This window comes from Kogia breviceps, chromosome 4 (assembly GCF_026419965.1).
Source record: "Kogia breviceps isolate mKogBre1 chromosome 4, mKogBre1 haplotype 1, whole genome shotgun sequence".
Lineage (NCBI taxonomy): Eukaryota > Metazoa > Chordata > Mammalia > Artiodactyla > Physeteridae > Kogia > Kogia breviceps.
In genome coordinates, this window is record NC_081313.1 from 169,286,806 (window position 1) to 169,301,035 (window position 14,230).

Here is a 14,230-nt window from a genome sequence, read left to right on the forward strand (position 1 = left end):
TGCTCATTTTAGCAGAACCTCCACGAGCCAAGAGGGCAGACAGGATCCCTGTTCTGTAAGAGGGGAAACTGAGGCTCAGAGAGGTTAATGCTGACTCGGTCAGTCTCACCCAGTGGCCAGTCTGAGCCTCTTTCCACCCCATCACAGTGCCCTGAAATCTTTGTACTGAGAGGGATGTAAAGACCCAGCAGGTCCTTCTACCAACAGCCCTTCCATCCCCGCTGCCTGGGACATGAAGGAAAGCCTTCCACGACAGAGAGTGATCCCCTTCCAGGAGGGGGCTTCAAGTGTACCAGAGAGGACCCTCCTGACCACTCATTTTGGAAGGACTGTCTCCCGAGAACTGGCCCAGAACCGATGCCAGCCTTCCTGGCCTTCTGTCTTCCACCTGCAGACCTTCTATGCAGCGGCAGGGGCATTCTCAACACCCACAGTTCCAGGATTCTGTACTCCATCCTTCTTTGACCCTGACCCCACTCCTTGCGACACAGCAGATGCCATGAGGTGTCAGTACACACAAGGCACTGACAGGCAGTGAGTGAGTGTGATGTGAAAACTGCACCTGCATGACAGGTGGGCACTCGGGGCCCTGTGGTGCTGGTGGGGGAGCCCGGGCCTCTGAGGAGCACGCCCACCACCTGTGAGCACCCCATATTCACGAGGACCCTACTATGGCAGACGAAGCTGAGAGCCCAGAGAGCTGCTGTGATTTCAGTGCATTGGGGCTCAGCCACCTCGTGCACCTGTGACCTCTTACACCACCTACTCCAGTTCTACTTAAGAGCAAATGCCAGGGTCCGCCAGGGCCAGAGCACCTCCAACTCGGAGGCATCCAGGCCCCTCAGGCACTTGGTGGCAGAACTCTTCAATTGCTTATTCTGGGTGTGTCACCTCTGACCTTTGGGGCTCTCATCACAGCACGTTTCACAGCGTCTCTGCCCCTTTTTGTAGAGATGTTTCCTTTCATCTGCTTTTCTGACCAGGTCTCTCTTATAATCTAAATCAGTGGGATCCTGATGTGAGCACCAGGAACCCAGAAAGCAATTCTGGGAAGAAAGGGACAACACATTACCCAGGGTTTGGGGTAGGGAGTAGAATGATTTAGGACAGGAAGGATTTATCAAAAAAAAAAAAAAAAAAAATTCATCAGAATTTACAGACCAGATTCTAATTGCAAAGGCTCAGGCAGCGAGAACTGAGATAGCGTTTTACCTGCTGCATTACAAGAATTTTCTAAGCCACCTCAGGTCTGTCATTGAACAGTTCAGAGGAGACGTAAAGATGCACATAAAGGAGCTTTAATGAAGAGGCTTGCTGTCTTTAAGTCAAGAGCCTGGAACAAGCTCGTATGCTGACACTGAGATGCCCACAGAAGAAGGAGCGATGGTCAGACAAGCTGAGCTGAGGCGGGATTGGTTTCTGGGTCCCATGGGCCCCCAACAGATCATGCCTCTGGGATGATGAGGGTCCAGACATTCGTTGCGCAAACACAATGAACTTGCTGCCTCATTTCTGGGGGTCTCAGGGTATGTCAGCAGCAAGAATCTGATGCCTACTTGGCTAAAAATGCAACACTGAACAACCTTCCCCTTGGAGCTGGGTCTCCTGGAAACGGCTGAGTTTAAGGTCAGCTTAGCAGCTGCAGGCCTCCAGTCAATGGGAACAGACCCTGGTGGCTGGAAGGGGATTCCCCTCACATATGGCCACGAGAGCTGGACTGGGTGGCCCTCTGAGGGCCCCAGGTAGGGTGTTGCTGCCCTGGGGATGAGGAAAGTTGGGGAGGGGAAAGCATAGAACTTTGGGTCCACAGAAATGCCCGTTCTCATGTCTGAGATTCCACCAGCTGCCCTTCTTCCAAGGGGACACAGACACCCCCACTTGTGACCCCCCAATAGCGGCCACTAGTACAACTGGTCTAGTCAGGGGAGTCAGCAGCATACTCCTGGGATCTGGGGAGAGCTGCCAGATCACCAGGGGGTGGTATTATGAGGCTGGCTGGCCTGTACCCAACAACTTCAGCCCTGCATGCTTACTTGTCAGTAAAACATACTCCATCTAGCCTAACCTATGGTACTTAAGAGCTTTCAGCAAGAATTCTGCAGACTCAAGGTGTTGGGTCTTGAAAAAACAGCAGTTCATGTAGGTCTAAGTAGCTGGCCTCAGCCCCACTTCTCCGACTCCATCTCACCATCCCCTGGCTCACCCTGCCTCAGCCTTTTTCCTGTTTCAAGGACACATGGAGTGTTTCCACTTCAGAGCCTTGCCATGCACTAGTCCTCAGATGGCTTCTTATCATTCAGCTGGGTTAGTTCAGATGTCACCGCAGCAGCGGTAGCCTGCCAGCTGGCCCCACCTGCGGGAGCATGCCCCACTTCTCACCCCGACACTTCCAGGCCAGGCCCTGCTCTGCTTTCTCACGACTGGTGGACCTTCCTTAGTTTACCAATTTGCTTATTGTCTGTCTCCCCACAGAGGGCAGGGGCCCATGGCACAGTCACTCCAGCACCCCTAGGAAGTGCCAGGCACGGCTGGTGAGCTGCTAAAGGTGACCAGGCTGGGCCATCTGGGTCTGGGTTCCTTCACAGAGAGCCGCATACAACTCACCAACCGGAGGCCACGCCTCTCCAACTGGCCGGAGCGGTGAGGGGAGTTGTGTTAGCCCCTATGACCAAGCCTCATCGACGCTCTCTGATGTTTTTTTTACTCTAGTACGATATGATAAGCTCCTTGAAAATGAGCCTTGCCAAGTCGAATATTTAACTTTATGTCACTATCAAGAGAAATCACTGTCTCATTATGCCTTTCTCGTTTTCATTTTTATCATATTCCAAACTTGCAAGGGGTGCTGGCTGGCCTTCTTGTCACAACTCATTGCTTTGCCTTTGAAACCAAAAATGAGGCAGAAAGCAATGCATGATTCCAGATGTAACTCACATCCTTGCACGTTTTAGACAATCTCCAAGGTGCCCTTTTATAAAGAGCCCATTATGATGCTGCCTTTTCCAGAACAAGAAACGTCTTTTTTGACATATAAGATACGGCCACATGGAGAGCTGGAGCCCCCTCCTGTCTTCCTAACATGAGATGGATACCTCCCTTAATTACCTGATTACTCAACATATTTTTAATGAGCATCAGAGTACCAGAGATTCTTCTAGATGCTGAGATTATAACCAAGAATGAACTCTGCTCTCATGAAGCTAATGGTGGGGGGTTGGGGGTGAGCTGGACAGATGATACATAATTAACTGCATAACAGGCCAGCTGTGGGAAGTCTAGAAGAGAGCAGGTAGAGGGTGGCTGGTCCGGGGTGTGGTCACACCAGGCTCCCCAGATGAGGTGCCCCGTGAGCAGAGGCCTCACAACGCCAGGTGCCTCAGTAAGCAATCTGGGGACGCACCCTCCCAGCAGAGGGTCTGCCTGAGGCAGGAGGGGCAGAGGGGTGAGTAGTGCTGGGTGTGCTTGGGGAAAGGCGGTATTTATGTGTAAGTGAATGAGAAACCTAATTCTGAATCCCTGTTGCTATGGTCTGAATGTTTGTGTCCCCCCGCCACCCCTCAATTCATACGCTGGAAGTCCTAAGCCCCATTGTGATGGTATTAGGAAGTGGGGCCTTTGGGAGGTGATTAGGTCGTAAGGACAGAGCCTTCACAGATGGGATTAGTGACCTTATAAAAGGGACCCCAGCGCTTCCTTGGTGGCGCAGTGGTTGAGAGTCCGCCTGCCGATGCAGGGGACACGGGTTCGTGCCCCGGTCCGGGAAGATCCCACATGCCGCGGAGTGGCTGGGCCCGTGAGCCATGGCCGCTGAGCCTGTGCGTCCGGAGCCTGTGCTCCGCAATGGGAGAGGCCACAACAGTGAAAGGCCCACGTACCGCAAAAAAAAAAAAAAAAAAAAAGGGACCCCAGAAAGCTTCCATGGCCCTTCCGCCATGTGAGGACCCAGCAAGAGGACGGACACCTGTGAACCAGGACTTGCCCCACCAAACACCAAACCTGTCGGCACCTCGATCTTGGACTTCCAGCTTCCAGAACAGTGAGAAATAAATATCAGTTGTTTAGAAGCCACCCAGTCTACAGAATTGTTACAGCAGCCAGAGAAGACTAAGACACCTATTGTAAAGATTTAATTTAATCACAGACTTTACCCTTCTTGGGTCACGAACTACTTGCTGCTAAGAAACATCTTGCTGGGACTCTACACAGCAGTGCCAACAGCTGCTCGGAGACGTGGCCACGCATGCAGAGGGCACCATACCTGTGTTTGCTTGATACTGTGCTTGGGAGATAGGCTTCCAGTGCTGTTCAGGCTGCTGACGCTGCCGTGGGAAGGCGTGGAGCGGAGGCTGTCTTTCGGTGGGGGACTGGCAGGCAGGACGGGCACAGCTCCCGGGAACACCGTCTTCTTCCTCTTGGACGGTGGGATTAGGGATGGGGGCAGGGAGGAGGGCACAGGCTCCTTCTCAAGGGCTCGGTACACCAAGTGCATGGCCTGTGAGCACAAAAGAGAATGGCGTTCAGGTAGCGAGGCCCAGGGCCAGGGTGGGCAGAGGGCAGCTCTTTCAGGGGCTGCAGTGATGTGATGAAGGCTGCTCTTTTTGAGGTTGCTTCCACATGGAACACAGGAAAAATAAACCTTTCTGATGAGCTACACCGCCAATGCATAATTTTCTAAGACATCTGTTTAATCGTGCGAGACTGAAATGAGAACAAAAGGAATACAATCATGCCAGACTCCACACATGTCCCTTCGCCATACAGCAAGGCCACTGTCTCCAGGTCTGACGACTTTCAAAGTACTGGAATGTGGAAGTCTACAGACTCACCGTGAGAGTACACCTTAAACCTATATAGTGCTGTCTGTCAATTACATCTCAAGAAAACTGGAAGGGGAAAAAAGACACACCATGAGAGCTGCATGTACTTCAAGATATTCAGGAGACAGAAAACTACCCAAAAGGGTGTGTGTGCTAAGGATGGACAGGTGGCTCTCCTGCTCAAGATAGGTGGGGGAAAATAAACTTAGTCTAAAACAAGGATTGAAAAGTCTGTTTTAAAAAGTAACAAAACCAAACCAAAATTACAACTGCCCCCCCACTACTTCAAACTAGTCTTTAAGTTGCAACCAACAGATCTTTAACACAGATAAAAATTTACAGTCACTTAAAAACTGTACTAAATGTCAAACTCAGCTACTGATGAAAAGAAACACAAAATGACACAATTCTAAGACCCACTTACAAAAGAACATAAATCTTGGCTGAAATGATGAGAAATGATAAAAACAAAAGTAGAAATTCAGGGCTCATGAGGCTGTGAGGAGAGAGGCGTGTTCCTGGGTTCACTCCAGGCCAATCACCCTGTTCCTGGGGACCACCCCAGAGGCAGTTCAATGATACTAAATAACACCTGAAGTCAAGTGCTGTCAAAAGAAATATAAAAACAAATAATGAGGGGCTTGGGGCGGGGGATGGGGAGTTAGTGTTTCATGGGGATGGAGGTTTAGTTTTGCAAGGTAAAAAGAGTTCTGGGGATGGATGGTGGTGATGGTTGCACAACCATGTGAATGTATTAATACCACTGAACCATACACTTAAAAATGGTTATGATGGGACTTCCCCGGTGGTCCAGTGGTTAAGACTCCACGCTCCCAATGCAGTGGGCTGGGGTTCAATCCCTGGTCATGGAATTAGATCCCACATGCCGCAACTAAAAGGATCCCACAGGACACAACAAAGATCCCACACGCGGCAGTGAAGATCCCACATGCCGCAACTAAGACCTGGCACAGCCAAATAAATAATTTTTTTTTTTTTTTTTTTTGTACGCGGGCCTCTCTCACTGTTGTGGCCTCTCCCGTTGCAGAGTGCAGGCTCCAGACGCGCAGGCTCAGCGGCCATGGCTCAAGGGCCCAGCCGCTCTGCGGCATGTGGGATCTTCCCGGACCGTGGCACGAACCCGTGTCCCCTGCACCGGCGGGCGGACTCTCAACCACTGCGCCACCAGGGAAGCCCTATATTTTAAAAACTAAATAAAAATGGTTATGATGGTAAATTTTGTTATGCAGTAAATTTTGTTATGCGTATTTTACCACAATAAAAAAAAATAATAATGGACAGCTAGTGAAAAGAACAGGATGATGGAGAAACATGGACAATGCTCGAAGTAAAAAAGGCAAAACAGAGTCGATGTGTGGGGGAAAAAAATACAACTGAGTACTATGGGGTGTAAGGGATTATGAGTGGAATTGTAAGAGAAATTTATAATTTCCTTGACAAATGGTTTAAATTTAACCTAGAAGTTTAAAATCTCAAAGGCTTTACACCATAGTATATAGTAAGATAATAATAAGCTTTCATTCATTTGTATGTTGTAAAATCACATTTTAAAGACATTTAAAATTCCTAAAACAGAAGATGTATCTTAGGGATATTGATATAGTTCATCGTTTTCTATTACTTAGGAATACCCAGCTTTTTTTTTTTTTTTGGTTGAACTTAATTACTATTTATTAGAGCATTGTCCTTAACTACAAGGGGCTACTTTATTCTACTCTGAGATTTAATGGAATGAGATGAGTGAATAAATCTCATGAACGGGAGAGAAAGATCAAAGATGTAAGAAGAGGGGAAGGGAGAAAGAAAAAGAGGGACAGAATGACATGGGTCCAGGGTGGGGAGGTGAGAGCCAGGCAAAGTCAGCGCAGCAGGCACCTGGGAAAGGTGAATGGGGAGCTACAGGGGTGTGGAGGGAGGGCAGCTGAATGGGAAAGCAGCCCATAGGACACAAAAGCCCCAATCCTCACATAGATCTAGCACTGCGGCTAAAAGAAGAGGGTGGGAGTGTCAGGGCTCTGGTATGGACAGAAGCAGACGTGGAAGTAGATGGCAGGCTGCTAGGGCACCTGGTGGGCATGTCTACACATACACCTACTTCCCAGCTGTCTGCTGAGAAGGCCTGGAAGCAGTGGCATCCCAGGGGCACTGAGCACCCCAGTGCCCAGACCCTGGTTTCTAATACCATTCTCCACTATAAGGAACTAGAGGTCCCTGGGAAAATGGCTGATGATTGAGCTGAGAGAGGGGATGTACAGGAAGAGCCAGGAAAATCCTATCATGCCAAAAGTAAGCAAGTACTCAAGAATGATATGATGTGAACAAATGACAAAGGAGTCAGCTGGGAGGAACTCCAACTGGGCAAAAGAAATCTTGCCAGTAAAGGATTATAAACCATGGAACAGAGGACACATCCATAAGTCCACTCTGATATGAACAAGTTCCTTCCAGGAGAAGGACAGCTAGAAAATATGCAAGGAAGGACAGAATTAGAAAATCATCATCTGGCAACTACCAGAAACCTGACTGATTCAGGTGAGACTCCTGGGAGGATGCAAGAACTAGCGGGTGAGAGTTGTAGGGCTAAGAGGGTATCCAGTCTCCACGTGTCTCTCATGAAAGATTGAGCACAAAGGAAAAGAGAGAGTCCTGAAGCCTCCACCCCGATCTTGATCAAGGTCGGTTGTCAAGGCTGTCAAGGTTGACACCAAGGTAGTAAGACATGTAATAAGACATCACATGTCCTATCGATGTCATGTGCCCTGGGGAGAACAAGCATCACCTTGGTGGGGACCTGCCACACAAAAGCGCATGGCCTGGCTCATCACCAGGAAACACCGAGGGAGACACTACAAACCACTGGCCTTAAAAATGCCCACTTGGCCGCGAGACACAGGGACAGACGCCGGAGCTGATCTAGATTATAAGAACACGAGGCTGTAGTTTCTTTCACTATAAAGGACATTTTGGGAACAACTGGCAAAATGTGAATAATATCCTTAGATAATAGATTAATACAATAATAGATATAGTAATATATAACATATGATATAACCTATCATAATAGATACTGTAATAAATCAGACAATGTCAATTTCCTGATTTTGAATTGGACAGCAGTTATGTAAGAGAATTCTCTGGTTTGGGGATATAGACACTGAAGTATTTTAGGATGAAAAGGCCCATGTCTGAAACTTACTTCAAAATGGTTCAAAGGGAAAATTAATTGTGTATACATATCCATGTATACATTCATAGGCCAATGAGAGGGAAGGGGAGAGAAACAGAGGGAGAGAGGGAGAAGGATAAAACAGTGTAGTAAAACAGCAACACTGGGGAATCTGAGTGAAGATTCAAAAGAATTCTCTGTCAAATTACACCCAAATTATGTCAAAATAAACATTTAAAAATTTAAACAAGAAACCCCCACATGAGCTGCACATTTGCTCCTCAGCAGAGTGGGAAAAGAGAGTCACAGCAGGGGCCTACCACAGCAAACTCATCTCTGTCCAGGTGCCCGTCCTTGTCGATGTCACTGAGGTCCCAGACCTGTAAGGGAAGAGAGCAGCAAGGCTTAGCGGGGGGCGGTACCAAGGGTTACTGCTGGGAGGAAGGGCCTGTGTGGCAGCACGCATGCCTACCAGAACTCAGATTTTGACTGCACGCCAGGGTTAAGACAAGGCAATCAAAATGCATTTAAGAACCAGTCTGTAGGTTCTCTGAAAGACCATCATCCAATGAAGTACTGTCAATTCCAAGATCCTTTCCACCATATTAACATTCATTTTCTCTAACAAATGATCATGATTATAATCATGTCCACCCTGATTTCTAGATTCTTTGGTTTTGGTGCAGGTGTTGCTCTGAACACAAGCCCGTCTTTCCGCCCCCACTGACTCTCTCTCTCTCTCTCTCTCTCTCTCTCTCTCTCTCACACACACACACACACACACACACACACACACCTAGCCCCTGCCCCCATTCACGGCAGGGCCACGGGAATGCATTTGAGTAGGTCTGTGTGATCTTGTCTCCTCTCCCCTATCAGTGGATGGTGAGAAAGATGCCACAAAATATGCCAGGCCGACCTAGCATCCTGAAAGACAAGGCAGGCATGGATCAAAGGCTGTGTGCTGGGTTTTCTAAATTACAACCAAGGCACTAGCTTCCTGACCCAAGTCAGCCCTCCAGGACCAATAGCCTGTCTGACTTGGACAGTGCTGCACATGGCACCAGTGCCCAGAGCCAGGCAGAAGCCCAGGGTCCATCCGTGATGCTACATATGCTGGTACCCGCCCCCCAATCAATCACTAGGATCTTCAGCCCAGGGATGTTTCTCACATGTGGACCCTCCTCTTCTCCCCCTGCTGCTGTGTCCTTGGCTTGGGCCTCCCCAACACTTCACAGAGGCCAGAGCTTCCAGCTGGCCTCCCTGCCTCTAGTCCTGAACCCAGGGTAACCACAGGACCTGCTCTAGAATGCACTCTCACCCCACCTCACCCGGCTGACGGCATCCAGGCCCTGTGCACGTGGAGACCACTGTGCCCTTAGCTGGTCCCTCAACCCCAGTCCAGTCTCCTGGGACTCCACCTTGATCTCTAGGGACTTCAAATTGTTCGCAGTCCCCTCAAACATATGGATGCCCTTTTAAAGGTGTCTGGCACTGGGCTGAGTGTTTTATTATCTTTGGTCTCAATTTAAGAAGCAGAAGCTCAGAAGAGTAATGTTCCCAAAAATACGGCACATACAGGCCTTCCTGACCCCACAGTCCTCCCCTTCCACAGCACCACTGATATTCGGGGCCAGATCATCTCTGTGGTGGGACATCCTGTGCATTATAGTATACTGAGAAGCAACCATGGCCTCAACTTACCTGATATCATAACACCCAACCAAAGATGTCTCCAGATACTGCTCAACATCCCCCGGGGGTAGAACTGCCTGGTGAGAATATCAGCCGTACTCAGCGTGCCAGGCTGCCTCTGCTCATGCTGTCTTGTGCCCGGCCTTCTCAACCCATCACCTGTTCCCTCCCTCTAAAGGCTATAACCCAGGGGCACCTACTCTAGGCAGCCTTCCCTGCCTGCCCTGTACCCCTCTACTCTGGTGGGTCAGGAACCTCCCCCTCTACCACTGTCCTCAGCAGGCAGAACCGTGATTATCAGGGAGGCAATGGTTGAGGGGGTGGGGAGCACCAGGGAAGAGTGCAGGCTCTGGGGACCACCAGGACCTCATTCCCTTCTCCATGCAACCCTGAGCGACTAACCAGCCACTCTGAAGGACCCCCATTTCCTCACATGGAAAACGGAAGTGACACCATCCACAACAAAGTAGTTGCAAGTACTGGTGACTTCATTCCTGCAAAGAGCTAGAATAGGATCTAGCACATACTAAGTCCTCAATAAATACTAAGATCTTAACTACTACTTATTTATTTGATCTCCTGGACTGTATTTAATTTCATCCCCATCTTCCCAGTGCTCAGTACAAAGCTGGCCCAGAGCAGACCCCGAAAAATGCTTCTGAATGACTAAATGGATGCATAATGCATGGGTGCAGGGATGCACAGGTGAATGAGTCTGTGCACAGATGCAAGGATGGATGCCTGAGTGCACTGATGCATACATGCACAGATGGATGGGTGCATGGACACGGATGCATGCATGGGCGTGGATGCATGCATGCATGGATGGGTGCATGGACGTGGAGGCATCCACGCATGGATGGGTGCGTGAATGTGGATGCATGCACACATGGATGGGTGCATGGACATGGGTGCATGCATACGGATGCATGCATGCATGGAAGGGTGCACATGTGGGTTGATGCTTGGAGGGAGGGAGAGGAGAGAGGAGTAGATGAGAAGTGACCTCTGTGGACAAGACGTGGAGCCAAGGTAGAAGATCTGCAGAACCCACCCTTCCTAGCCGTAGCTCCCGTTCTAATAAAGCACACTCCACCTCTGTTGATCTCTTTTGTCTTGTTCAGGATTTGGCTCTACAACATTATTACACCCAACTGTCAGGTATTTTGAAGAACTGTCACACTGTGCAGGAGCGGACCATCCCATCCTGCCTCATAAAGACCACTGGTGATCAGCGTGGGTCCCCGTCATAGGCCTCCGTCTACACCACACCACAGCCAAAAAGAAGACAAAGGGATCTGTGAGATCCCCTTTCTTAGTGACCTCATTTCAAAACAAAGTCCTATCTGGGTCTTATCAAATGGGCCAGTATCTGCAAAAGTGATACTCAAACAGGAAAATTATTAGGTGAATCCAAGCGGGTAGGAATTTGCACATGGTTTTGCACAATTTGCACAATTTCCCCACGGTTCTATCAAATGTCATGAGCCAGACCCACAGGTGTGGCCTGGGGCAGCAGGGACCATGCTCCACCCTCCTGCTCTACATCTGCACCTGCCACATCAGCCATTCCATCCAGAGAGATGACAACATCCATCCCCTCTCGACCCAGAGCAGGAAACTCAGCACAGAGATAGCCATGCAGAACTGGGCTTTGTGCACAGAGCAAACATGAGGGGCCATAACGCAAACCTCATTAGCAGGAAAACAGTGTGGTTTAGAAACCTGTATCTAAAAAACTTGTATTTAATAGGAACAAAACTGAGGCTTTTATTTTTTTAATAAAAAGGGGAGGAATGCATAAAATTTTATCTAAACTTATAACAGAATTGAAAGTACCTTTACCTTAGGTTCATAGGCAGGAAAAAAAAATTAAAAATAGAAAACAAATAAAGAAATACAGACATATATGCCCATACTCCTCCCCTAGAAGCACAATGCAGAGGGGGAAATCACAGTCTGGGTTTGAGTCCCAGCTCTGCCTGCCCCTAGCCCTGGGTAGTGAGTGCACTTCTCAGGCTGCTCCCCACGTGTGCTGGGGAGCCTCTGTGAGCTGCACCCTGTGAGGGCCCAAGCCAGCCCAACTGCAGCAATTGCTCCACCTATGTCGGCTCTTATGAAACCTGACATTGCATGGCCATGCAGCAAGGCCTCAAAGTGTCCGTGGGGGGTGAGCATGGGGCTGACTGGATTCAGCAGCAGTGCCCGGTGTGAGAGAACCACTTACCCTGCCCAGGACATCAAGAGGGAGCTTTGAGTTCATGAGGACTGGCTTGACTTTGTCTCCAGAAAGCAAGCCACTGATGGGTAAGAGGCTTTCAAAAATTCCATCAAATTTTGCCTTTTCTTCTACCTAGTTGGAAAGAAACAGCCTGAGTGAGTGAAAAAGTGTGAGTCCAAAATGAGCCCTGGCCTGAAGCTGATTGAAAATGGGCAAGGACACAGCACTGGGCTCACCTAAGAGTACAGGACTGTCCTACTGCACTTCCAAAGTGAACTCTACCCAGAAGGACACAGCCCTCTGGTGACTATGGATCTGGTGGCCAAGGTCAACAGGGGAGAGAGGAGCTGGGCTTCACTCTCTGCCACAGGGGATGCCTGGGAGACCAAGGTCATTCCTACCTACCTCCTAGCCCACTAGGATGAGAAAGATGAAAGAACGAAGAACTAAATCTGGATATCAATCCATAGAACTTAAACAACTAAAGAACCAAATATAAAAATAAACCAAAGATGTAAGCAACTAATTATCAAAATCAACTTTAAGCATAAGAAGTCCTCTGTGTCTGACAATAAAAAATAAATAAATAATAAAGCTCCTCAGGAACAGAGTGAAGGGCTGGGCAGGGTTTGCAATGCAGAATAGCAGCCTCTACCATTCTGAAATACAAAATGTGGGCAGCAGGTAAAGGGAGCTGTCAGTGAGGAGGGTCTGGGCAGGGGCCTCCAGTCTGCCCTCCTATGGAAATAAAGCCTGTGGCAGGGGGAAGTGAGGATATGGCAAACCTCTCACCACTCTGACCACAAGCTGGAGCCACTGGAAGCCCTAGGAAAATACTCTCGACAAGTGTCCATCAATGGAACAATGGATAAACAAAATGGTCCATCCATACAATGGAACATTATTCAGCCATTAAAAGGAATAAAACACTGATGCACGCTACAATATGGATGAACCTTAAACACATTATGCAGAATGAAATAAGTCAGTTACAAAAAGATAAATGCTCTATGACTCCACTTACATGAGGTCCCTAAAGTACTCAGATTGATAGACAGAAAGTAGCATGGTGGGTGCCAAGGGTTGCGGGAGGGGGAATGGAGACAGAGTTTTATTCTGCAAGATGAAAACGTTCTAGAGATGGACAATGGTGATGGTTACACAACAACATGAATGTGTCTAACACTACTGAATGATACACTTAAAAATGGTTAAGATGGACCTCTAGGACAACTTCAAGCATACTAACATTCACATCATAAGGGTCCCAGAAGGAGAGAGAGAGAAAGGGACAGTGAGCTTATTTCAAGAAATAGCTGAAAATTTCCGTAACCTGGGGAAGAAAACAGATGTCCAGGTACAGGAAGCACAGAAAGTTCCAAATAAGATGAATCCAAAGAGGTCCACACCAAGACATCATAAGTAAAATGGCAAAAATTAAAGATAAAGAGAGAATCTTAAAAGCAATAACATAAAAGCAACTAGTTACATACAAGCAAAGTCCCATAAAACTCTGCTGACTTTTCAGCAGAAATTTTACAGGCAAGAAGGAACAAGCACAATATATTCAAAGTGCTGAAAGAAAAAACTTACAACCGAGAATACTCTCTACCCAGCAAGATTATCATTCAGATTTGAAGGATAAAGAAAGTTTTACAGACAAGCAAAAGCAAGAGTTCAGCACCACTAAACAAGCCTTATGAGAAATGCTAGAGATTTCTCTAAGTGGAAAAGAAAAGGCCACAACTAGAAACAAGAAAATTATGAAAGGAAAAAAATCTCATTGGTAAAGGCAAACATACAGTAAAGGTAGGGATCAACCACTTATAAAGCTAGCAGGAAGGTTAAAAGAACAGTAGTAAAATCATCTATAATAAGTAGTTAAGAAAAACACAAAATAAGAAGATGCAAAATATGATGTCAAAAACAAAATGTAGCGAGGGGAAGTAAAAATGTACGATTGTTAGAATGCATTCAAACCTAAGAGAGCATCAACTTAAAATACTCACCTATGCATAGGTTGTTATATATGAACCTCATGGTAACCACAAACCAAAAACCTATAATGGATCTACATAGACACGAAAGACAAAAGCATTCAAACATAACGCTAAAGAAAGTCCCCAAATCACAAGAGAAAAGAGCAGAAGAAAAAAGGAACTCGGACTTCCCTGGTGGCGCCGTGGTTAATAATCCACCTGCCAATGCAGGGGACGTGGGTTTGAGCCTTGGTCCGGGAAAGATCCCACATGCCACGGAGCAACTAAGCCTGTGTGCCACAACTACTAAGCCTGAGCTCTAGGGCCCATG

General features: G+C 47.9%; 1 protein-coding gene across 39 annotated transcripts in view; it reads right to left on the bottom strand.

Annotated features, from left to right (window-relative positions):
- The window catches only part of EPS15L1 (epidermal growth factor receptor pathway substrate 15 like 1), a 101,621-nt gene that overhangs the window by 55,977 nt on the left and 31,414 nt on the right, over positions 1-14,230 (bottom strand). For all 39 annotated transcript variants that reach the window (XR_010840409.1, XM_067032395.1, XM_067032397.1 and 36 more), the window contains 3 exons: positions 11,927-12,052; positions 8,325-8,384; positions 4,259-4,492 (listed from right to left, as the gene is read on the bottom strand). Coding sequence is in view for 38 of the 39 variants with exons in the window: in XM_067032395.1 (XP_066888496.1) it covers positions 4,259-4,492; positions 8,325-8,384; positions 11,927-12,052 (420 nt within the window). In the remaining variant the exon portion in view is untranslated. The remainder of the gene's footprint in view (positions 1-4,258; positions 4,493-8,324; positions 8,385-11,926; positions 12,053-14,230) is intronic.